This window comes from Macrobrachium rosenbergii, chromosome 54 (genome assembly GCF_040412425.1).
Source record: "Macrobrachium rosenbergii isolate ZJJX-2024 chromosome 54, ASM4041242v1, whole genome shotgun sequence".
In the NCBI taxonomy this organism is placed as follows: domain Eukaryota; kingdom Metazoa; phylum Arthropoda; class Malacostraca; order Decapoda; family Palaemonidae; genus Macrobrachium; species Macrobrachium rosenbergii.
In genome coordinates this window covers 42,799,394-42,826,030 of record NC_089794.1, presented here as the reverse complement: position 1 = coordinate 42,826,030, position 26,637 = coordinate 42,799,394, and the positions used below count along the sequence as shown (strand labels likewise).

Here is a 26,637-nt window from a genome sequence, read left to right as displayed (position 1 = left end):
CAATAAAATAATCATTTCCGTACAATTTTTACATATAACCTATGCATGCAAGAGCACAGGACAATTAAATTTCTTATACTGTATACTGGAAAATTAATCAGACAATCCAACTTAGCTTTGAAATTATATTGGCTGATGGTACAAGATTTCTTAAATTCAAATTTATTAATTAGCACATTTATTGTCCATGTTGGGAATTTATTTATCAGTTTCTAAACAAATAATTGACAATAGTAGATAAAATCTTTCACTATTCATAAAAAAATTTGCAAATCTGAAAATTACAGACATATGACTCCATAAGTCATATTAAGTGGCATCCTTCAGTAAAAAGCAGGCAGTCCTAGTATTACAAAATTAAAATCTCTTCTTTTATCATAAACTGAGGTTAGAAACTTATTAGTAATTTAATCATCCATGCCTATGAAGAATTCTGTTTTATAAGTCATTATTAGTACAGTATTAGAAACTCACAGCACTTTGGGATATATTGAATTTACATCAAATCAAATATGTTATTTAAAGATAATATATCATCTACATTTCTACATGCATTTTTATATCAAAGTCTACCTTCTCTGTGATTAAACTAAAAGTTCATTCATAAAAATGAGCACAAATTGGCAATGTTAGGGCTGTAATTAGCACCCAGAGATACCTATTACCTGCTGAGAAATCTGATAAAATCTAATATAGTTGTGGCTAATACAAAAATTTCAATATTGTAGCAAAGTTAGTTTTGCTAACTGTCATTCTGTTGTTTTCATAGTATATATCTAAATCAGCATGAATACTTTTACCAAAAAGGCCAAAATTCTTATTGTGAAAACAACCATTTTCATCCAAAGCCACTAACCATAATTTCTCCCTTTCCATCCCTCTTTAGATGGAAGATATCACTTAAGAATGAGAAACATTGCCTTGCACCCTGATGGAAAAGGCTGGCCCAAGTGCAGTGGGGTTTCTTTCAATCTCTTTTGGTGTGCACACACTGGGCTGCTTCACACCGAATAATGGCATTTATGGTTACTGGATGTTTAATTTTTTTTTTTTTAAAAAATGTTGCTTTTGTACAAATTTCTAATAAATTTTGTGTGGGTTTTGTTCAACTATTTTTTTCAGCTTGTTTAACCTTTTGTTAAAGATCACTCACCTCCTGATAGATTTTTTAAGAGGCAAATATGAGAGTTTTGACTTGGTGTCCTTATCAATATTTCTTGAATGGATGTTGTCGCCTTTCCAGTTCTGGTAATGATGTCCAATTACAGCACTACGTTTGTCTCAGAAACAAGAAATATAGTTCATTTGACATGCAAAAGGATCCTACTGATGATCCTGGATGATTACAGTACTAAGGAAATCTTGTGTAAGTGGGTAGGCATGGGGTGGTCCATACCTGCCCTTCCAGACAAACTTGCCCAGGTGACTGAGATCCTCTGTCTCTTTCCAAAAAGGGAAAGCACTTGTGTGAAACCTGAGAAGACTTACTGCAAGGGGCCTTACACTTCTCTTTTTTCTTGCTCCTGTGAGGGAGAAGAACAAGCACGATGAGAAGGGGAGGTGGTGGAAGGGCAGGATTTCCCCTCTTCACTTGTGTCTGGCTTTCCTCCACCGAAGTGGTTGCAGTAGTCTGTAGAAGGAAGACCACTACAAAAGGCTCAGCAATGTTGAGCTCCTAGCAGTTTCAGCAAAGCTGGTGATGTTGTAAGGTTTACAGCAACAGTAGACTACAGCATAAGAGCTGCCACAACTGCTGATGAAGCAGGCTGTATCATAAAGGCTGCAAGAACAGCAGACTTTATATACAACATCACAAGAATAGTTGTGTTCCCTAACCTCCCATGATACCCCACTTCTTGGGAGGTGGGTACTTTCAGGGAAAGAGAAAGAACTTTGACAGTGAAGGGGAGAGGTAGGCTAACATTTAAACACTACCTCTTCTACCAACCACTTTCCAACAACAGTAAAATCTCCCCTACAACAGCAACACTGCTTGAACTGCAAGGAAGCTTAGTATTAAACTAGTGAGAATTCACATTAAAAGGTTCTAGTCCTTCACATCTCCGGAAGGCTGTTAAAAACGCAAAATTCTGATAAACACACAAGTTAAACTTATAGCATTATGTCGTCACACAAAGGTGAAAAAATAAATGACTAATGATCACATGTGAGGGTTAGTATCCCACCATAACCACAAGTTAACTTTGTTACAAATGTTCAAAGACCATCCCAGCCAGCAGCAAGGAATGCTCTTCTATCACAGGTAATGGTCATTTCTTGATAGCTTATATTGCTATATGCTTGACCACTTCATAACCAATGTTCTCTCTCCCCAGAGCAGATTAGTTCAATTTTACAGGGAATAATTTTATATTGTAATACTCTTTATAGTTTTTGTATCAAAATTTAGTTGTATTGATTCAGCTATATTTTTTTCCCAAAATGTTCACCTAGCATCTTGTTTCTGCTTATGTTGCAAAATTTTCTCCGGTTATTTCTTATGATCAAGAATGTTTCCATTTTTTAATATAGAAGTATACCTTAGAAATTTGACAGTTGTGCTACATTTTCCTCTATTATTATCATACTTTCTGTGCAGGAGTAATTGCTATAGATGTCTTTTACATATTGCCTTCATGATATTCTTCCTTGCATAACCCTTATACTTTGCCAAGACTGTTGAATACTGCTGTGAGTATTAATTTCAATTAATATTGCAATCATCTATAAGGTAGTCCCCAGTTTATGGTGGGGGTTCTGTCCCCGGCAGTGGGCTGTAAGTCAAAAATTGCCGTAATCTGAAGCATCATAATTATAATGGGAACAATAGCACTTACAGCGGCAAAAGTCAAGGTAATGGCGCCGTAAAGTGGGTAACAGCGCTGTAAATCGACTTACGGCACTGAAAACTCAGGGATAATGGCACTATACGTCCGGAATGACATAAGCCTGGGGACTGCCTGTACTAAGTTTATTCCTTGTAAAGTTTGTGATTAATCAGTTTTGTTGACCTTTTGTTAAGATTGTCCAATCTTCTTCCAGGGGAATATTTTGATTAATTCTGATTAGAGAATCTGACCACCAAAGTACTTCAAGAGCCTTAGAATGAGGTATGGCTTTATCTGTGGCATTATTGATAAATTTTGCAGTAAAATTATTAGTTTCAGTGGTCTCCTGATATTCAGTGGGAGGAATTGTCTTGCAGGTAACTGGTAAATTTGCAAGTCAGCTTTATGAATATTACTAAAGGAATATGTTTAGTGGGATTACTTTGTAAGTGAAATTAACATTGGAAAGTGGTCACTATTATATAGGTCATCACATGGTCCATTTCAATCAGATATTTTGGATGAATAAAGTGTGACATCCACTGATAAAGTCCCATATGCTTTTGAGAAGTAAGTGTTTGTCAGTGCACCAAACTGAGTTCATGATCTACCCTCTATATCTCCTACAAGATCTGTTGATATCCAATTGTAATCCGAATCAGGGTTATGGGCACTACAATATGCATAAGAAATACATATTCTATGACTATCCTCAAGGCCCTCTTACCCTGAACAGGCTGTTCACAAAGGAACACAGTTGAGATCCAGGCTGTTATCTCTCCAATTGGGTAACATTTATGACATCCTTTCTGCCATCAAGGTTCTCCTTACATCCTTAAGGAAATGGCAGACAGGATGTTACTGGTTGGTTTCAAGAGATGGCAGCCTAACCTTTCTCATCATACTGCATCAATAATTCCATAGCATATCAACTTGACACAACAGAACAAGGGGTAATTATTTCTGCAACATAAAAACAATAATATTTTTAAACAGACATTCATGAAACCTGATGTCAACTGACTACATAGAATAACTTGCAAAAGTATAGATTCTATTAAATATAACCTGTCACTGATGTTAGTCTACAGTTGCATCATCAATCAATATACAGTACCTATTTCAGTTAAAAAAATCACTCATGACTTTGCCGTTTGTGGTTTAAGACATTCCTTAACTCTTCAATACTAATGAAATTTCTTAATAAAAACAACCTTCTAATACTTGTACATGCACAAGACAAGGAATTTTCTTTTCAGAAGAAAACTGCATTAGTTCTACTCCAAAATGCAGCATTAAAGTGTAATCTTCAAAAACTTTTGGAACCCTATATATCAACATCTTACACAGAAGACCCTTATTAAACTTTGTGTGGTAAACCCTGTATAATATGAGAGCAGGTTATAAAACAAATGTCTCGCTTTAAATTTATTTTATATCCATAATAAAGACTATACACAAAATATTAAGTTACATCTCACTGGAGATCCTCCTGAAAGAAACAGACATAATATTAGGTGGTTTAACCTGACCATCATGTAACATGAGGGTTGTGAGCAACTAATCAGGCTGACTTGACTTGATATAGCTTAAGTTTTTTTTTTATTAGCACGAAAAATATTAACTGTTTTTGGTGACAACATATGAACTCCACAGACTAATTCCCTGATTCACACTGAACAGAAAGCACGTTTCCAAAACTAAGAAAGGATTTAGATTGTCCTCCATCATCTTAAACCCAAGGTGCTTTGCAGCATCCCTTCACCCTAACCTGTAAAAGTCAAAGCTTCTGACACTGTCTTCTTATACCTACAGTGCTTTAGCATCCCTTCACCCTATGCTGTAAAAGTCTAAGATTCTGATTTTCCTCATTCTCCATGTCTCTCCCTACCAAGCTGCCCAACCTCTTTAACTTGCTCCTGTTTCCATCAAATTTCAAACAAATTTGTTCAGGTAAACTAAGTTACAATACATCAGTTGTCTGGAAATCAGTATTTTAATTGTGAAAGTTATAAAGGTGTCAATTTGTCATCAAGTATGTACAGTACTTGGTTTCCTCTAACAATTATTCTTCTTAACATCAGTCACCCCCTTATTCCTATGAAAAACAAAATATCCTTTTATAGAAAATATTAAAAACTGAGAACAGTTGAGTAACCCCTATATTCTGTACTGATGTAAAGCCTGTACAGATGATAAGTCAAGACCCCCTGAGCTGCTGCTTGCAACCCAAGAAACTAACTACAGTACTGTACAATATATTAAAATCAAGTCCGGTACCTCCAACTTAAAATCCATGCCCCAGTCAAAAGTTTCCACCTATCATAACAAGAATGTAAACAGCTGTTTCAATCATTTATCAGAAATGAAGAAATTCCATAAAACTGAACCTCTCAAATTCACTTTATTTTGAAAATGAAGTGTGAATACATGCGTTCAAATAGTTTCCCTGACGGGTAAATAGGATGTGCACTTTTAATTATGCCCTTCTGCAACAAACTACGTTCTTTCTCAATTAATGAATTAAGTTTTTAATATTTTTATAATTCACATAAATTGCATACAGAGCACAGCTGAGTAACATACTTGGTGTTATGTTTCTACACATTGGGACACTGTCTCCATTTAGATGACTGGACTTTACCCTGCTGACATCAATTCATCGATATTCTATCTTTACCACTGCTGACATCTATGTTCAATATTCTTCCTTAGTCTCTCTTGACATCTATATATTTAATATTCTGCATGTCATCTGCTGACATCTATACATCTAATATTCTAACTTCATGACCTGCTGGCATTTATATAATCACACACAAATTAATACCAATAAGAGGTTAACCAATTTTAATCAAATAAATTTAGTAAACACATGAAAAAGTATAGTTCCATTAAAATTAAAGATGTAAGGTAACAAATTTTAATAAATTTAACCAAGAACATATACAAATATAAAAAACAAACAAAAACTCATAAGCCACCAAAGATGCAAGTTTATTGGGGTTTGGAACTGGCAGTGGTTTAAAATTAACTTTCACTTAAGTACAACCACCACTAGTACACGTTGTATGCGAAGAACCAGTAGCAGACCTTAATGTAACACAATCAAATACAGACAGATCCTCCCAGCACTCGCAACTGCTGGGAAGAGGTCTATTATCATATACCGTATATACTCATGTGACGTGATCTCGCTTATCGTGCAAGCCCCAAACTTTTCACCCTTAAAAAATTATTTTATCATGTATCTTGTGTATCATGCGAGTTCCTTTTTTGAGACACCAAATTACAATAGCCTGACCTCTTTTCCTCCACCTCTTTATCTATCCCATCTCCTAGTTAAAGAAGTTAAAAAAGTAAACGAGAATGATAAAGTATCTTTACTAATGTTAAAAGTGTCTTCAGTAAAGTTGTTCTCGTTGCGTAAACATGTCCAGCCGTAAACAACCGAACGAGAAACAGCTGTTTTGCTATGAATAACTGAATCAGATAACAACAGTTGTTTTACTTGCATTTCAACCATTGTACGATAGTAAACAATTACTATAGTTATGTTACAAATGGCGTTAAGTAGAATAGGGCTCATATATTTTTGTCATACCCTTATTCGCTATGAAGAAAAGATTGGCAAGGATATACACTGGTAAATTTAAGCTGCACGTTGTATCTCAAACTGAGAAAACAATGTTCAAGCTGCTATCGACTATAAATTATCGTGCATCGGCTACATGGATGAAACTTCTGTAAACTTTGATATGCATCAAACTCAACCGGAAATAAAATGGGGGAGAAAAGTATTTTAATCAAAACTACTGGGCATGAAAGAACTCATTTTAATGTTATTTTCATGCCGATGAAAGATAAATACGTAAAGCCTGTATTATGATGAAATCAAGTGAAAATAGTGAGCAGAATCTGTTGATTTTTTTTACACAAAAAACATTCCCCCAATGCCATCTATTAATGAGAAAAAAAAAAAAAAAAAAAATTTAGTCAACAATGAGACATACTTAAGTCTCATTTCAACTTAAAAACACTTCATATAATGAAAAATTACCTCGTCCCATTTAAACAGAATATCTAGAGATTCATTTATGCTAATTAGAAGAAAGGAAATCCCTCTGAATTGAATTAAATATGGTGAAATAAACTTACCTCATAATCACCCTCAGCTGATTTCCAAACAAAACATTGATTGCTATGTTTGTATTTTATAATACAATAGTAATAAAAGAATACAGACAATATTATTGGATACAGTGGAGTAGAGCTTAACTTTTTAAAAGATCCATGGATAAGATGCATATTCGCATGCTTACATATTATAATATGATACTAATACTGTATGTGAATATTACATACGCTAATTTTATCTCTTGTATGATGCAACCCCCTTAAAATCAGCTTCAAAATTAGGTCTTCAAAACCACATGATATACGAGTATACACGGTATATTTTGGCCCAACTACTGCATTATGTAATTATGCTTCTTATAAAGACTTTGCTAACTTGGGGAAAAAAACAGAAAACCAATAAATTATTTACCCGCAAAGGTTCACGCTATACAAAATACAGTAATGGAATCATTCCTCTTCGCCATCTGGTCTAGCTGACTGGAATAATCCCAAATTCTTCATACGCTCGAACTCTTTCTCTGCATCATAATCTCTGAAAGAGAAAAATTGTGTCAATGAATGCCACCTACCATGGCTACAATTAGAGCATAAACAAATTAATAATTTATACATGCTTTCAATCACTAATAGTACTTAATTTCTAAAAGCAAGTGGTGGCACTGAACACTTATCTGAATAACTTTTAAATCAAACTGAAGCACGATGTACTTTGATAAACTCTCAAAATCTTAAATAATCTTTTTTTTATTATCTGGATTAATAAAGGCAAGGCCCAGTATAAACGCGAAATCCAGATAACGTAAGTAAACTCTACGGGTGTAAAACAGTAACTCTGTACTCTTGCTTTCCCTGCCTTGTTAATACGACATAACCATAAACTCTCAATATACTGATAAACAACAACCAACACATTTTAAACTGAAAACTTTTGCAAAAGACAGTTATCTACCCTTTTTCCCAACATTTGTAACAAACTATATACTGTATAAATACACTTTGAAAAAATGAACCCTTTCTTTTTCTCTCTCTTGTAAGACACAAAATTCAGTAGTTAAGTAGCCTACCTGTGTGTACCCACAGCCTATCATTGTTTCATCGCCATTAATGTATTTTTATACGACAACTTCCTCATCAGCTGTTGCCATATTGTATTACCATACATGAGATACAAAATAAAAAAATGTGTATGTGTGAACTATTGACCTATTCTGAGTATTACACTTTCAGCATCCATTTGCAAATAGCCTATTTCAGCTTAAGGTAATGGTAATGAAACTTATAATCTTACTGAATCCATTTATACTGTATTATTATCACGTTAAATCATCATCGTAATATAAAAACACTGATTATCTGCCATATGCATTCAAGTAGGCTAGGCTAATGTTTACCTTCTCAGAATCAGCTGATTCAGGCCTACCACCGAAGTAATTAGGAGAATAATTTTTTAGTTGCTAAAAGAAATGGATTATTACTGGAATTATTTTTTACCTTTGTACATAAATGTAAAACAGGTATACAAAGGTAAACTAAGGTACTTTATGCCAAAATAAAATCCCTTAAAATAACAAAAAAGCTGTTTCCAGATTCGTTTGTATCTGTACTCGATGTTGTTTATGTCAGTTCCTGAGTAAGTGGTGATCATGCCAAGTGGTTGCCAATTATAAGAGGTGGTTATGAAGTTACATAAGCCAGATTTTGGTAATCTTGTTTGAAAGCCAGCCTAGTACTATACAATCTACCAAAAGTGATATTCACTATACAAGCATAGCCTAGAACATCATGACCTAGTGAAAACGAAATTTGCTCCATGAGCACAGCCTAGTATGGTATAATCTACCAAAGTGAAATCTATTCAGTAAGTAAAGATTAGTTTTATTTTTTACTTTAATTCATTTAACAAAAAAGATGGAAAATTGCAGAGGAAAAGAGCTTAGCCTAATGTTATAGGGGCTATTGAAAATGCAACTCACATGGTACAAGTGATATACAATGAAATCGTGAGATTGCATGATGCATGAGTATATACAGGGTATTTAATTTGCTTTTACTCATTTTGCCCATCTTGGAAGCTGTGAAAAACAGTTATCTTCAGTATATTTGGCATTCCTCAATGACGACTGTCCAAAGGAAATTCATTTTAAGAACACTAAAAAAGTTTTTTATTTAGGTGACTAAAATGCTTATCAAACACATCATAACAGTACACATGAGAATATCTTATCATGGTTGATATTTCATCTTAAATATAAAGTTCACATTCACAGCAAATTATTAATTTAAAACATTTATATACTAATGCAACATTCATCTTGAGTCTTGTCACATATGTTGGCAACACGAGCTATTTGTAACTTGCCTCCCACCTCGCTCAACTGAAGGGAAGCAGTGTACGTCTGCTTGGGTGTCTATACGTGCACAGGCTAGGCATACCGAGTGCATTTCTGTCTCCTCTGGAGCCACTGGACGCTAGGAAATTGCTGGATGCTCGGGTGCTGGGCACCTATGTGCGCTGGACGAGAGTTTTGGTGCCAAATACTGGTGCTCCACAACTGGAAGTTTGGGAGACAAGAGCTGTGGACTTCCAAACCGGAATCTATATCACTAAAGCACATCATTTTGGACGCCTTTTCAGTGTTGTCCGCCAATGCCTGGGACCAGACAACAGGCTCTACTGAGGGAGGCAACTACCCAAGGGCAAACCTCTTCGGACTCCCTTGGATCGCAAGTATATCTTCTCCCAGGTTTAGGGGAGCAGGACAGTGACCTTTGGTCTAGGAAATGCAATGGGCCAGATAGTCACCTCATCACCTACAATTCTGGCAAGACGCCTTTTCAGTGGCTATCTGTCGCAACCTGGGACCGTGCAACAGGGTCGACTGAGGGGGGCAATTACCCAGCGAACTTACCATCAGCCCCCATTAGACTTTCTGACCATCAGCCTCCAATTAGACTTTCTGTATGACTACTCCCAAGTTCAGGGGAGTATGACAGTGACTTAGGGCTAGGAGAACCGACAGGCCGGATAATCACCACCTCCACTGCACAACACCACACTATCATAAGGTTAACTTCTGTTAACCCATACACAAGGCTGGCAAAGGCATGGGAAGGAAGTGAGGGAGCCCAGCGAGGGAGAAGATAAGAGAGCTAGTTGCAGGAGAGAAAAAATTAATGTGGGTAGAGTTGGTGCCAAACAATCGGGAGCATGGCGCCAGGTGCTCCCAGAATGTGAATGGCACCAGGCGAGCTAGTAGCTCCAGAAGCTAGTGAGCACTCCTGGGTGCTCGGCGCCGATTCTCGGCTCTCAAGAAAGTCTATTTAACCAAAAGCCCCTCGCCTCCAAAAGAAGTAATTTTTCTCCTTACTATGTTCTGCCCTTACACTTTTTCAGTTCTCTACAAAGGAAAGTGTGATAAGAAAATGTTCTAAATCAATTCTTTACCGACAACTGTTATGAAGTACACAAAGTACCATCACACAAAACATATCTCAATTTCTTATCAAACATTATTTGAGAATTGCTGATTTGTATTCGCCACCGAAAACATCAGTTCAGTAGCGAACATGTTATTTTCGTTATAATACGCTACTCGGTAAAGGAGAGTTAATCAATTAATTGTAAAATCGCTGTAAGGAAATATGATAAACTTGAATCAGATCTTAATAACAAAACAATAAAATACTAATCCTGAAAGCTGTAGGCTTGAAGGCTACGCAAAATCAGTGATAATATTTCACCGAAATCCAGTTATCTAACCAGCAAATAATAAACAAAGCTGCTGCAAAACACCCAATGCTTGCAGTGAGCGCATCAGAGAATGAGGTTGTCTGCTAAGTCGTTCCTAGTATTCCGTTAGTGGGCAGGACTGGTCACCTACACTAAACAATTGGAGCAATACAGAGAATTGCAAAATTTAAGCCTCTGCACGAGTGGAAAGTATAGTTATGTAATTACTTGCTACGTTACTTATATGAAATTACGTATATATCTTTTATCCCTGATCCGGCTGTGTCTGATAATGTCGAGGTCCAGAAAATGAAAATCTGGATAATCGAGAGATTACCGTATAACCAAAATCTTTACTTTCCTGAAAGCCACCAACGAAACCACTCAAAGATGATCCTGTAAATGGTAACTGATTAGTGTCTTGTGTAGAAACACTGTAGCACTACTAAACGCACTTTGCAGTGTCCCTTCAACCTTAACAGTAGTGGTTCTGACTGTTACATTTCATCTGTTCACTCACCAAATGCATCAATTCTCTTACATCCCTTCCATTCTGTTAAGAGAGCTGTTCCCATTCATTCCATTCTCTCACGACAGTTGTCCATACCCAATCCACACATTTACAATATTTAAGCCCACACTTTTGCTTACTACATAGCAAAAGTGTGCCCACACTCCTCTCACAGCATAGCTGTCAACACCCATTCCCTAATAATATAGCTAATCATACCCATTCTCTTACAAAATACTGTAGTTGTCTATGCCCATCCTCTAGCTGTCCATAACCATTCTTACAACTTAGCTTTCCCCACTTGTCCTCTTACAACATAGCTGTCCCATCCCCTTCTCTTACAATATAACTGCCCATACCCATTTACTTTAAACAAATAGCCAAACCCATTTGCTTAAGGCATAACTATTAACTTTCTTTAATTTTTAGCCTAAATCAAGGCCAAGCTATCAGGAAAACCAATTGAGTTTACAAATGTGATTCAGTGAACTCCACATTAAACAAATCTATAATAATGAATCCTACATCATACATACCAACGTAAAATTCAGCACTCATATTCAATTTTGTGCTTCAAGCAAACCATAATTGCAATTTACACTCAAAAGGTCTTGAAATTTGTTTTAAATGAAGGGCAAAAAACTGGAGTAGAGCAAAAACTGCAGCAGCTGGACAGGCAGGTGGGATGGGTGAAAGGAATGTATATTTAAAGTGAGACATGAAACAATATGGTAGGAAGCTTGAGAGTATATGCAAAGACCTAAGTAGTACCACTAGCAGTGCATCTCATCAAAAACACTGTCTATGGTATAATTTCATAAGTTCAGTAAAGTATTAACCACTAAAATGTTGAGCATCATAGCAGAGACATTACGAACGTAAACATCTTGACACAAATCAAGGTTCATGTTTTGCCTTTATTTTTGGATTCTGGGTTTTAATCCCTTCAGATTTTTTGGTGCTACATTTACCATACTTCCTTATGATGAACATTATTTTTTTAAATGTTCTAAAAAATTGGTCATACACTAAACCTAAGTTGTGTATATGAGGGGTACACTTTCTATTTCGTCAACAGTGTGATTTTTCTATAGACTGTACATGAAAACTCACAACATACAATGAAAAAAATAAATTAAATTATAATGGCATTATCAAAAGTGATTCCTGGACTCATGTTACAGGCTCTTACCCCATTATTGATACTATTTTTGGAATTGCTTGACAGAAGAGTAGGCTTTACACAAGGAGATGTGGTCTGCTCTTTTATGCTAGACTTCCTGGTCAAGAATGAGACACCCCCCCCCTTCTAAGCTGTGGCCTTGTTCTTTCACCATCAAGAATTTGATGGAAATTCTTGGACCAGAGGAGGAAGAGAGGACTCTGTCTGGTCTCTGTCTGGTCAGGGAACTAAGGTACTACCTTAATAGAACAGCGAAGATCAGACGTCCCTCAAGTAACCTATTGAATAGGCTGTCAATGCAATGGGCGTTGACACAAAGAGAGGATTCTCCCTGAATGGGATAGAGTACCCCTCTTTGAGTACTTTCGAAACCCACTGGTCTACTCCTCTGGCTTCCCTTGTCTCCAAAAAGTGCAGGAGTCTGGCGCCTACTGGCAAACGGAAGACTGGATTCTCATTTACGAGAGGAAAGGTTTGAGGGAGCCTTTTTGGCTGGGGTGCTGCATGCAGGTTGGAGCATGGTCTAACAGGGAAATCTTGTTTTGTTGCCCAGAAAGGGGTGCTGCTGCAAAGGAGGGGTCGACCTTGTAGTGAAAGAAGGAAGGTCCTTGGGGAGTTTGGCTGACTGGGATAACAAATCCTGAGTCGACTTTTTCTGTAGCTCCGACGCTATTTCTTGGACCATGGATTGAGGGAAGAGGTGCATGCAGTCCAAAGGACACAAGAGAAGTGCCGATTTCTGAGATGTAGTTACACCTTTGGTGGTAAAAGAGCACCAAAGTTCACATTTCTTCAGGGCACCCGTTGTGAATAATGAAGTCAATTCCATCAAGCCGTCCCTGATAGCTTTATCTGCGCAGGATAAAACCCCCAGCCACTCTGCAGACAAGTCCTCTGACATATCCTTGCAATCTTCGATTTTCTTAGCCAGTGCTCCGACGGTCCAGTCCAAAAAGCTTAGGACCTCAAAAACCTCAAAAACCTTAAACTGGATCATGTCAAGATTAGCAAACCCACTCACAGCAGGGTTAGCTATTCTTTACAAGAAGATTATTGGGTTCGTTATTCTTTACGTGGGAATAACCAGGTTCACTGTTCTAGACATGAGCACTTCAGTACCAAACATTTGATCCCTGGCCAGGGGCTAGTACTAAGCAGGCAAAATACATTTGACACCCCCAGGGGCTAGTATTAAACATGGTGAAAGTGTCCATGAATCTCTGTTTCGCAGTGTTTAGTACTAGCCCTCATGTCGAATTGGAGTTCGGACCGGAAAGGGTTGGCCACTCTTTACATAGGGATCATTTGGTTAGCTGTTCTTGACATGGAGATGTTGGGTTCGCTAATCTTGACATGATCCCTTAAACATATTCCTGATGATGTGGTGAAGCTTGGTTGCCAAAAACACAACATTAGCCGAAGCAAAGGCTGACCTCCTGTTAGAGTTAATCAGACAGGAGAAGTCCCTCTGGGAGGAGGCAGAGACTCCCAAGAAGGGAGCTTCTCCTGTAGCGTACGCTGGTATCTTTTAGAAACGAGATGGGCTGGTGGAATGCAGAAGGCTGCTTTGCCCCGCTCTCTCTTGTCTGAGAGCCAGAAGTCCATTTCCCTAAAGGTTTTCTGGAATAAGGAAAACAAGACCATCTTGGGAAGCTTGGAGATGTCAACAGACTAGTTCCTCATATAGAAGGCGGAGGCAGGGGAAGCTGGGGTTGCAATTAAGAAAGACAGAAAGGCGACCAGAAAATACCTAAGGAGGTTGGGGAAGGGTGTGGAAGGAAGCTGGTCTACTTCCTCTGAAGAAATTGGTGAAGGCGCCAAGTCAGAGGATCCTGTGATATTGCTTGATTTTTCTGGAAGAGGTTCATAATTTCGTCCAAACGGCGCTGAATAGGATCTGTCAGCAAAGTATGCTGTACGGGGCCAATAGCAGATGAAGGAATCAACAGTAGAGAGGGCGCCAGGTGCTCAGTTGGGTGCTCAGGGAGCGATGCTGAAGATTTGAGTTTGGTGCCAGACGAACAGGAGTTGGCGCCGGGTGAGCAAAAGTTGGTAGTGGGCCCTCGGTGGCCGCTGAGCAGTTTGTTGGCGTTGGGAAGTTGATGGGCCCTGGGCGCTCGGGAGCAACTAAATATTCCATATCCGTTGGGTGCTCATCAGATGAGGATGGGTGCTTCTGCGAAGGACGGACGCTTGGGCGGCAAATACTGTAGAAGGGGCAAAGATCATTCAAGGCTGGCCCAAAAACTACAAGAAGGCCAAGGACTGCGCTCAATATCCTTTGCACACTTGCAAGGAGGCGGGGAATGTAGTCAGTAACGGCTATGCGCCTCTTGAGAGGATGAGAGATCTCATAAAAGTGCCCTCGGCACCTCTTGTCCAAACTGGAGTCCAAAGAACTTGAAGAAAGGTTGTGCACTTCCTTATGGGCACCTTTCCAGCAGCTGTCCACCTAGTCCTGGGACTGCTCAACAGGCTCGGCTAAGGGGGCACCTACCCGTGGGCAAACCCACTGACCTCCCTTGGACTGCCAGTATGCCTTCTCCCTGGTGCATGGGAGCCTGGCAGTGATCTTGGTCTAGGAGCACTGGCAGGACAAGTAGTCACCTCCTCCACTAACACTTCACTTCTATCACTGGATTGATCCATAAGCACTTTAACCTAAGCACTTAACCCCTTCGCCACCGGGACGTACACATGTACGTCTTTTACGGTACAGTAATAAAAGACCGCGACGTACGCCTATCGTCTTTCATCCCTCCTCAAAATTAGAGCTGTTTTCTTCAGCTTGATGGGTTTCAGAGTATTTGTACGAGAGAGGTGAAGCTCCACCCACTATTCATTCTAGCCAATGAGTGTCCGATGGTCGTCGTGACGTCATATTCATATGGCATATAAGGGTATCGTCCAGCACATGTCAGTGCGCCTCAAGCTGTTATGTATGAAACATTGTCACGATCTTGTGAGCAAACCATCTGGAGAAGGCTAAACTTTTTCTCCTTTTGATTGCAGTTATTTTACAGGTTTTTTTTTTATTTTTCAGTATCATGATGTCGGATGATAGTATTTCAGATCCTGGGTAGGAATACCTGCCAGATCTGTCAGATGATTATAGTGATAGTTGTTATAGTTGCTTAGAGGATGACAGCGACACCGAGATTTTAGAAGACATTGAACCCATTGTCGATGAAGGTTGGCAGTTCATAATAGATCCATGTTGTGACAAGCGCCCAGACCCACCCCGATTTCCACGGAGGGTGACAATGGGATCTCTGTTTGCACACCGACTTCACCTGCCCACCAGATGCATTTTGTTTCTTTTTGTGATGATGATATTGACAGACTGTGTGAATGGATGAATGCTCGGGCAGAGGAGTATTTTCGGTCAACAGGAAAGAGTACTATGTTTTTGAAAACTTTTTCATTTTTTTACACTCACATGTAATTTTATTATCATTATTTTTCTACTACAAGTTGTAGTAGTAGTGGTATTACTGTTGAATTTTTTATTATTATTGTTATTGTTATTATTATTACGATTATGATTATTATTATTATTATTATTACCAATGCCATAAACATTCATTGATGTATACTAACTGTTTCCGTAAGAAAACTAGTATATACTGCTATTACTACTAGTACTATTTTACTAATACTTTACTACTTTTTCTGCTACTTTATTTCTACTACTTTACTACTATTTCTATTTCTGCAATTACTTTTTCCACTAAATATTCCTCTTTTCGATATATATATATATATATATATATATATAAATATATATATATATATATATATATATATAATATATATATATATATATATATATATATATATATATATATATATATATATATATATATATATATATATATATATATATATATATATATATATATATATATATATATATATATATATATTATATATATATATATGTATATAGCCAATGTGGTGAAAAAAATATTCATTGGTATGTACACAATGTTTTCACATAAGAATATAAATGAAAAAATATGAATAACAGAAAGTTTAGTGGGGAGCAAATGATGACTGATATACTCGCGGTCTCATGCGGTATGCAAGCGTTATCGGCAGTGCAACAGGCCAGTGGCGAAGGGTTAACCATTCCATAGTGAAAACAAGGGGCCCAAACTTCATACCAACACGTGCTTCTAGGCTAGCAATGGTGTTAGGCTTGGAAGCATAGGGGCCAGGTGGAGAGTAAGAGAGGGAGACAAAACAGGTAAATTGGTAACTGATGGTTTAGGAGAACATTCTACATTAACTACACGCCTAGCCTCGGCTCTAAGAGCCGCTTTCCTCTTCCTGTCTCGTTCTAACTTATCTACGTGAGATTTTAAAGTTTTCCACCTACCTTGATCCCAGTCCCTAAACTCAATACATGTCAATTTTTTAGAGCAAGTTTGTCCCCTACAATTAGCACCTATTGTGTGGGAGTCATAAAATGCTTTCTCAAGTCTAGTTTTGCAGCCTTTGCTGCAAAACCGGATACTAGAAGAGCTAGTGTCTGACATCGTCGTGAAAAGTCAAAATCAGGAAATAATTCACTATTACTGAGTCTAATGAATCCTAGGCTATTTGAAAACAGCTTCAATGCTACCAAAAGTTCAGAATACATCACCAAATGGAGACAGAGCAACCATCTGGCGACCAATCTCATAACAATAGCTGCCGAGACAACTGAACCACAGTCATTACATGGTAGAAACGGGCTGACGCTACTCAGCGGTGTTGTACCTTTCCTCGCCTGATTCCTCCCCCGATAGTGGGTGGGACCTAGTCACCTACACTAAAACAATCGAATGCTACTGTGAATTTCAAATTTTTAGCTGCCACACGAGTTAGAAACATAGGCTATGTAATTACTTGGTAAGTTATATATATAAAAATAAATACAGATATTCAAATATCATTATCTAATACATTCCCAAGAAACAATGTGTCATACTAACTTCAGATATACCATTCTAAAGTACCGAAAGTTCAAATGTATGATACACTATAAATTGGTCATCACTATTTTTTTTCTATTATGATCCTACCAACAAGTATTCAATAATATTACAAAATTTAAGGAAAAAATGTTTGAGATGTGGAAAATGAATTATCTGAACATACTTGTAGAAATCTGCATAACGTTGCTTTCTTGGATTCTGAATACCGAATTTGTAACCTGAAACAGTTATAATGCACAGAACTCCAGAAATGATAAGGTTCCTCTTGATCTGCTGTCCAAGCAGTCCACGCATAACTGGTTTAACTTGAGCCATGGTGAAAGGCTGCAAAAAAAAAAAAAAATTATGTTCTAGAGTTAAAACTTAACCTAAAAAGATCCATTTTTGAGAACAATTGTGGTTAACAAAATTCAACTAAGATTGTGGCAATTTATATTACATGACTTATGAATATTTCTTATACAGTATTCACCTAATTAACACAAGACAAATATCTATTCCACCCTCTATAAACACTAGAAAATCTACTGTCCACCATTTATAAAAGTATACTGACAAGCCCAACACAAAAGCAATTCTCTGATATTGCCCTCAACCTATTTGCCAGATTTTACCATAACAGTATATTGAGCACTCTCCACTCGTTATAAATTTCCTGCATATATTTCCTTATCTAAAATGTAGTACTTTCACAAAACCTTCCCTACTACAATTGATCCTTGGTCCTCTTTTCCTGCTCAGAGCAACCACATTTGCTGGACAGCAGTGCCAATAAGCAGTACAGTACTGTATAGGCTATGGGTCATGCTGTTGAACTTCCCAGTTCCAGAGGTCTTTTATTCTGAATACAGTTGGACTGTAGAAGTCTCCCTGAGGATGTTGTGCAATTAGAACCTCAAAGTTCAAGCAAAGATGCAATGCACTACAACCCTTAAGCAATTCATCTTGTACATGTTTTTTCTTTTTCTGTATTCCCTATTATCTTTTGGAACTTCTTTCACAAGAACACCATATTCTCTGGGAGCTTGAATTTCAAGTCAATGGACCCTGTAGGCTTGTTCTTTATGTATACAGTTTAACTTCTGAATAATAATACAATTATAATCTATCCAATTTCCAATTTGATGAATTCCATGGCCTCTCCCTTTGTTTTCAACAACATGTAATCATCTATATATATGAACTGCTAGGGGCTACCCTTTGTGAACCTGAAGTAATCATGTAACTGATGTATTTGAGTTTTGTAATTCACTACTGAAAACTTGGTAAAAAAAACTTTACCAACTAAAGGCCAATTCAATATGCATAACATCCAACAATAATTGTAACCATTTTCAAAGTTTTGTACAGTACATATATGTAAAACTGAAAGTTAAACTTGCTACTGCCAACATTCATTTCTTGTGCACTAAACTACAGCAATTGTCAGTTGCTGGATAACCAATGCTCCTTAATATCAAACAGGAAGGGATATTGCTTACTCTCAGCTTTTAAATAAACATTGCTAGGCTTAATGGTAGGTAGTTTGTTACACAAAATGCAAAGGCATCAGTTGAGGATACAGCTCCTCCCTTGTCATTGCTCTGGCCTCTACTGGTAGTTCCAAACTGTACATGAGCACAGGAACTTTTCTAATTGACTTAATGTGCTATGAATATGAATCTTCAAATGAATTTTGGGCAACTGTGTGTGGTGAGGTTCCCAAGAAATTGGACATTGTGCAGTGTAACAATGGACAAAATGCCACTGGAGCTGCTAAGAGGATCACAACGACACATGACCCTCTCTACAATCACCAGCATTCCCAGCTAAAGACTTGTTACCTCACCCACTAAAGACCATGCAATCCTTGATTTGCACTTCAATGTTTACCACAAAGTCACCAAAACAAGGTTGGAACCCAAGGATTTCAATTTCAGATATTCTGAGTAAGGTAAGAGATAATACATACTTTGTCTTTTGTTTAGGTAAGCATGTTAGAATTTTAATGAATAATAAAATAATGAGATTGGAAGCAAAGGGCAGGAAATGTATCTGGAGGAGAACTAACACTCATCAATCAACACATACAATAAAGGTACAGTAGTATGTAGGATAGTTTAATTAAGCCCACATTTTCATTATGGCTCATCCAACTGAGAAATACTATGGAAAAAAATTGTTCACCTTGCTCTGAAAACCCAAAATTGTACTTGGTCAATTATAACCAATTCACAGATGACCAATTTTTACTGATGCTAATATATTTTCTATGTAAACCAAGTTATGCTCCACCTTTCTCCAATAGTTCTTATGATTGCCATATAGTAGTGCCCTGAACGCTCAACTGACTGACCACATGCTAATGTGATTCATATGTCCATGTATACCCAAGTTTCAATCCAAATTCAGGTCTCACATTTTCAAGCCACCAAAATGGAAGTAATAACATGAGTTTTATTGACTGCATTGATATTGTTCAAGAATTCAGTTTTTAAGAGAAGCCAAGTACCAGCATTTAACCTTACTCATTAACTTTGAGTCTGGAATTGTTATAAAAAAGGTGATGTAAATTGTGGGGATTTCTGGAACAAGTCAAATTTCTATATATGTTATAGAAATTAATAAAACCTCATGACTGTGTGAACTTTAAGGCCTGCCAAAAAAAAAAAAAAAAAAAAACATCAATGGAATGAGCAAGACATGCATATGCTCATAGTACAAAAATCAAAATTTCCAAAATTTTCTGTGCCTGCCACAGGAAGTTTAGTCATTATTTCCAACCCTGTGTGGAGCCTTATTTCCGAGAATCTCATAACAATAAGTTAATTATACAAGTTCTTTCCCATATTTTTTTGTATGTTATTTTACAAAATTACAATTACAGCTTACATAATATTGTAAAAGGTAACTAAAAGAAGCACCAATCCCCAAGTATATTCATGAACAAATATGTTAGAGATGTACTGAGATGGGGGTTAAGGTACCTTTTTGTTCTCTACAGTACTTTGAAAAATTACATTTAGCCTATAGCTCACATATCAAATTTAAGAATAAACCCAGTAACAACCCCTGAGTATATTTATGGAAAAATATATGAGATGTGCTGGGATGGGGGGATGCAGTACCCTCCCCCATGAAATCTCATGTGAGATCATTCTCCTAGTATCGCTGAGGTGTGAATGCTGTTATTATTTATGGCCAATTCAAGTGATCTGAATGTTTTCCTACAAAAGTCATTCAAATATCAGGGCACAAACTAAGGATTATCATATACACCAAAAGTTTTCATATGCAATTACTGGATATCATAAGATATGTCACGTCCCTATGGGTTTAGAAGCAACCAGGCACTGTCTGCTCAAGACTTTTCTTAGTCTTAACCCAACACAATATCATCTCCCAAAGAAGGCTAAAGAGAATGTGGAATAGGGGAAGCACTAAATGGGTCATTTTTGACAGGTTATCTTGTTGATATGCTAGTATTTTTACCTATTACCACTGAAGGGTAGCAAGACCAGTACATACACATATTTGAATGAAAATTCTCCCACCCTCCCAATTCTATTAAGTATGTAATTTCACAATTAATTTTAGGGGTTCAAGAAAAGGGTAAAGTCCCCGTCCCCACCTAGGTATGGTCACAGCACCCTAGGTTGTAAACATAGGTTAAAGGAAGGTTGGTAGGGATGTATTCCTTCTGGAGTCCGACTTACTACCAATAAGGGGTAGCCATGGCCAATCCAGTAGCCCAAGTGGTAATTCTATAGGAAAGGGATGCACTGGTTTCTAAAAAAGAGTACAGTAGTTACCTAGAGTTACAGAGAATAGTGTATAGAATTCATAGATACTAGTCATTCAGCGAGGAAACGCTTATTAGTCCCCAAAAAAAAGTCACTTTAATATGTAAAAACTTGTGAAAAAAACCAAGTCGAGAGAGCTTCGTCTCTCACCGAGTCAACTACAGACTGACGTCTGTATCTGGGCGTGCATGCAAGGACCAAAAAGAAAAAAAAAAAAAAAAAAAGTGACAAACGCAATACGTACAAGCTAAATCTCTTAACTTTCCTATTTCCTATGATCCACTGTTACACAATTAATACTTAAAATTTTCACTCTTGCACGCCTATTTTGTTGTTCATCATCATGGCAGTAGCTTCTACAAGTGCAAGTGTTCCGGGGGAAAACTTACCTTTTAGATGTGAAAGCTGTGTCATGACTTACGGTGATTTTTGTTATTTTTATAGTTGTAACACTGAAAAGTTGATTACATACTTTCAAGACCATGGGGTAATTTTATCAGAAAAACATTGTGGTTCAAGTAATTGTCTGTAGAGTTGATATAAAAAAGTGTGTATTCCATTGTGATAAATCTTACATTACTGAAGGATGCTGCAGAAAAAGGTGTAATTTTAAAGTGTCTATATTCAAGAACACTTGGTTTTACCAACCCGAACTTGATATTGAGACTAATTTAAAGTTTGTGCTTCTGTGGTTGCAAGACTGGCTTGCCTATAAGGTAGTGCAACCTGAACTTAAATTAAATGTGACAATTTCTGACTGGTCGTCATTTTGTCGAGAGGTGGTAGTGAATTGGGTTTCAGACACCAAGAAAACTGGTGGTCCAGACTGCATCGTGGAAACTGACGAGTCAAAGTTTCAACGACGTAAGCATAATGTTGGACGCATAATTGAAGGACAGTGGTTTTTTGGCAGAGTTTGCCGAGAATCACAAGAATTTTTTGTAGTGCCTGTTGAACAAAGGGATCATGAAACACTACTATATGTTATTAAAGACAGTATTCACGAGGGAACTACTATTGTCTCAGACTGCTGAAAAGCATACAATTGCTTGGAGGAAGAGGGGTACAAGCACCTTACGGTAAATCATAGTACAGGCAGTCCCCGGTTATCGGTGGGGTTCCGTTTCTGAGGGTGTGATGATAACCGAAAATCGCCGCTAACCGAAAATTGGCGATTTCGGTGCTTTTTCGGGGGTTATCGGCGCCTCTGTTAGGTATGTATCGGTGCCAATACCCAATTATCGGTGCCGATAAGCGGAAATTGGCGATTTTTGGCACCGAAAATTGCCGATTTTCATCGCTGGACAAGCCCCATAAAACCGAATCGCTGTTAACCAAGCCTGCTGTTAACCGGGGACTGCCTGTATCAATTTTGTGGAACCCACCACAGGTGCCCATATTAATACAATCGAACAAAGGTGGTGCATCTCAAGGAGTTACTCCCCAAGTATGGGTGTCATAAGGCTCACTTCATAGGTTATTTGGCTACTGCATATTTCAAGATTCATCATAGTGACTGACTCCTCAACTCATCTGCATTCGTTCTTACACGCAGCAGCTACACTATATACTCCATCATAGTTGGGTAAGTCACAGTTATAATTCTAGGAACTAGGGGTAGTTTACATATCCACGGTACCTGTGGCGGGCACACGCAGCGCAACAGTACCGCTTGCCAGTACAAATGTGCTTGCCAAGAATCTTTAATTTCGCAGATAAGGCGTGAAGCGCCATTCTGCCACCCGCCTTGCTGACAGCAGATCCTAGGCTTAAACTTTAGTCTACATGTAGTTTTATTATTAACTTTTTTCCCCCTATATTCCCCAGCTTTTCATCAACTCTATCTCCCCTACCCAAAACCCCCCGGTTCCCACCTGTGGTCCCCAAGACTGTTGGTGGTTGTAAGAGTTTTCCTCACTTATTTAATGATACTGAAGCATAGATAGGTAATTCTATATATTAGCTCCGCACCTGTTTTTACCTTTTCAACTGGTTTTTTCTACACTTTTAGAGGTTCTGATACTGGCGGAGCATCTGTTTGTTGTCGGCCAAATGGAATGTCCCTTCGCCGTGTTTAGTACTGGCCCAGGGGGGTGTTGGGTACCCATACATTAACAAGTTATTGCACTTGCAGGACAGGATATGAACCATTCGAAACAGATGTACCCATGCTCTGTCTTGTGAAGATCGCTTATGGAAACCCCTTGTTGGATGGACTTCTGGGATTAATTAAAGGTTAATTACACTTGGGCGCCAAAAATTAAACGTAAATTCATAATTAGCAAACAAAAAACTATAGAAAAATCTAGTTATAGTGCCGTCGCCGCCGTGGAACTACTGTATAGTTCTACCCATAGATATGGTGTTGATTTAGAATTTTACGCTGTTTAACACACACAAACTAGTGCGGCCCTCTCCTATAGAATTACCGCCCAAGCACAAATTTCCTTTTGGTAATTCTATATAATAGCTCCCCGTCTGTTTTTACCTTTTCAACTGGTTTTTTCTACACTTTTAGGGGTTCTGATACTGGTGGTGCATCTGTTTGTTGTCGGCCAAATGGAACGTCCCTTTGCCGTGTTTAGTACTGGCCGGGGGGGGTTACCCATTCGTTAACAAGTTACTGCACTTGCCGGACAGGATATGAACCGTTCGAAACAGACGTACCCGTGCTCTGTCTTGTGAAGATCGCCTATGGAAACCCCTTGTTGGATGGACTTCAGGGGTTCATTACAGGTTAATTACACTCGAGCGTCAAAAATTAAAGGTAAATTCATAATTAGCAACCAAAAACCGGTAGAAAACGTTTACGCCGCTGCAGAGCTACTATATAGTTCTACCCTTCCTTTCAATATACTCTTTCTGTATTCTCAGTCTTGCTCTGTGTTGGTCCCACTGGGGGTGGGGGGGTGCTTCCCTAGTTCAAGCCTGGTTAATGGATGGTTTGGGTAAGACTGTCCTGATAAAATATATCTGTCTATAAAAAGTGTAACCAATGCCAGACTAGGAGCTGAATGAAACTTAGACCCAATGATATACATACAATAAGCTATAATTATTAAGAAAATTTGGGACAAGGCCCAAGGTCCCTACAACAACTATTTCTGATGTAATTTCAAATTTTACATGCTAAAACCATGTTTAATGACCATTTTGTGGAATTTTGGCCAGGGAAATCATGATTTAACATGTTACACTGGCACCATGGTAAGTTCATCTAATGTGTGTATATTACAGTATTAAGTATAGGCTAGGTTGGGAACATAGTTTGGGTTTCAATGTGGCCTATTATCAAAGCGTAATAGGCCAGGCCATGTATTCGATGTGAATAGGCTAGCCTACTTCACAGCCACAAACTTATATATTGCTAATGTCTTGATGATGATAAACCAGTATCAACCTCTGTCTGAAACTTGAAAAAACCACAAATAGGTTGGGCTAGGGGAACAAATATATCTAAAAGCCCATAGGCTACCATTTCGGAACATCATCTCCCTCTTCAGTGTGGAGATATCAAAACCCAATTGGGTTTAATGCCTTCACACTGAAGAGGTTGCAGGATGCAACTGTATGTGTTACAAAGTATACTGTATGTGTTCTCAAATTTGTTTTATTCAGTTTTGCCTACCGACAACTGCAAAAGCATATTCTGAGATGTTTTGTTCACTTTTTCGCCCACTCGACCTCTTGTCCCTACTGGTTCATCCTACAACAGTTCCACATAATGAGCAGGATAGGCTACAGAATCAGCCTAACGCACTTTGGCCCACCGAGCATTGGCTAAGGATTGACCAAATTGGGATTACACCAATCCAAAGCTATCCTAATACATCTTAGGGTAATCCAAGCATTTTTACGTCGTCAGGAACGGACGCCAGCAAAATACAAAACCCCAAATAAAAGGACGCATTCAACGAGAATTACGAATAGCCATGCAATCAAAGGATCCTATCCCAGGACAGGCCTAACCCAAGTCAGGTTTCAGCATTTTGGCAAGATTTACCTAATATACGGTAAGTCAAACGATAAGACCACTATAACACTTGCAACACAAGTGGGGTACTATGAAATGTGCCGATCAGCTGACTGTCTCGAGACATTACGGTAGGATTGGGAAATACTCAAAACATCCCGGAGCTTAAACCAACCGGTTCATAAATTACACCTTTTCCTACAATTTTGGTAAGCAATAAAATTACTACTTCACAACTTCGCTGATTATACTTACAACAGAGAAAATAAAATCTACCTCAATACCAGAATGGGGGGAAATTCAGTAACTTACTTTCTCCGGATGACAGAATCAGAGACGATTGCGTAGATCGTTGCCGAACGATGGGGCCTGGTTCTCTGGCACCATCTATCGGCGAGTTCTTGAACTACTGGCCCTGGGTACATTGCAGACAACATATATTGAGAGGCCTAAAAAAAGACTTCCGATGACAATTTATAAGCAGTATTCAAATAAATAACATTTAAATGCACATATTATTAGTGAAAAATAAGCTGAAATAGTATTTCTTCTTAGTTACGTAACAACGAAAATTGAGTAAAAGAAAAAAATCATTCACAGATATATGTATTAAAGTGTAGATAGAACACCGCTTAACATTTTATCAGCACCGCCTCTTTAACATCGTTTTTGAATAACCGTTTTTTCCATAACAAAATTGCTATTTCCAAAGTATTTTCTCTCTCAGTTTTAGTTGTTATATTTACATAATTTCCCCAAGATGTTTGCAGATAACACCTAGTTTTCTTTTTCCACAGACACCTATGATACAAATGAGAAACTTATTAGTGCACTTATCAGTTGTCTAGGAATGGGTGATATTTAAACGTCTAAAACTGAATGGAACTAAAAGTGAATTTGAGTTGGTGGGTGGTAGTGTACTAAAATAACTTGAGAAGCCTCGGTGAAATTCGGGTGAATATAAATAGTAATCTGGTCCGGATTACTAGTCCGTGACTTAGGTGTGCTGCTGGACTGTAATTTGTCTCTGTACTCTAATCAATATTGTTGTGAGGGTTACTGGCCGTCATCTTAGAAATGTTGCCTTTGTTCAAAAATGTCTTGATAGGTATTCAGTTAAAAAGTAGTAATTATGGTGTCATTAATAGAGCTGACCATCGCAACTCTATCAAAATCTACCTAAAATGCCACCAACGAAGCCGCAAAATATGATAACAGGACGGCAAGATTAATAAATGACGTCTCACCTCGGATTAGAACTACTCCTTTGTTGTTTGGATCGTACTGGTTGCCCATCAAAGCTAGTAAAATATGTAATATATGTTTTATGGCTCAAACATATATGTGCATGATACAATCGACGAATGAAGTCAACAGAAGAATGGAATGGGTAGCGAAGGTTTAAAAAATCTGAGCCAAGATGCCTTTCGAATGTTGGTTTCAAAGTCTGAATTTGCAGCCCTAAGATTGTTTAATAGGCTCCTATTCGACACCTGGAAGAATGAAAA

The 26,637-nt window shown here is 37.9% G+C and overlaps 1 protein-coding gene across 1 annotated transcript; it reads right to left on the bottom strand.

Moving 5' to 3' along the window:
• Window positions 1-4,243: 4,243 nt before the first annotated feature.
• On the bottom strand, window positions 4,244-25,578 carry LOC136835032 (cytochrome c oxidase subunit 6C-1-like). The gene is made up of 4 exons (XM_067098109.1): window positions 25,442-25,578; window positions 17,538-17,698; window positions 7,378-7,500; window positions 4,244-4,320 (listed from the first exon to the last, which is right to left on the bottom strand). Exons 2-3 carry the CDS (start codon window positions 17,687-17,689, stop codon window positions 7,416-7,418), a joined length of 237 nt encoding a protein of 78 aa, XP_066954210.1. The 5' UTR covers window positions 17,690-17,698; window positions 25,442-25,578; the 3' UTR covers window positions 4,244-4,320; window positions 7,378-7,415.
• Window positions 25,579-26,637: the final 1,059 nt, after the last annotated feature.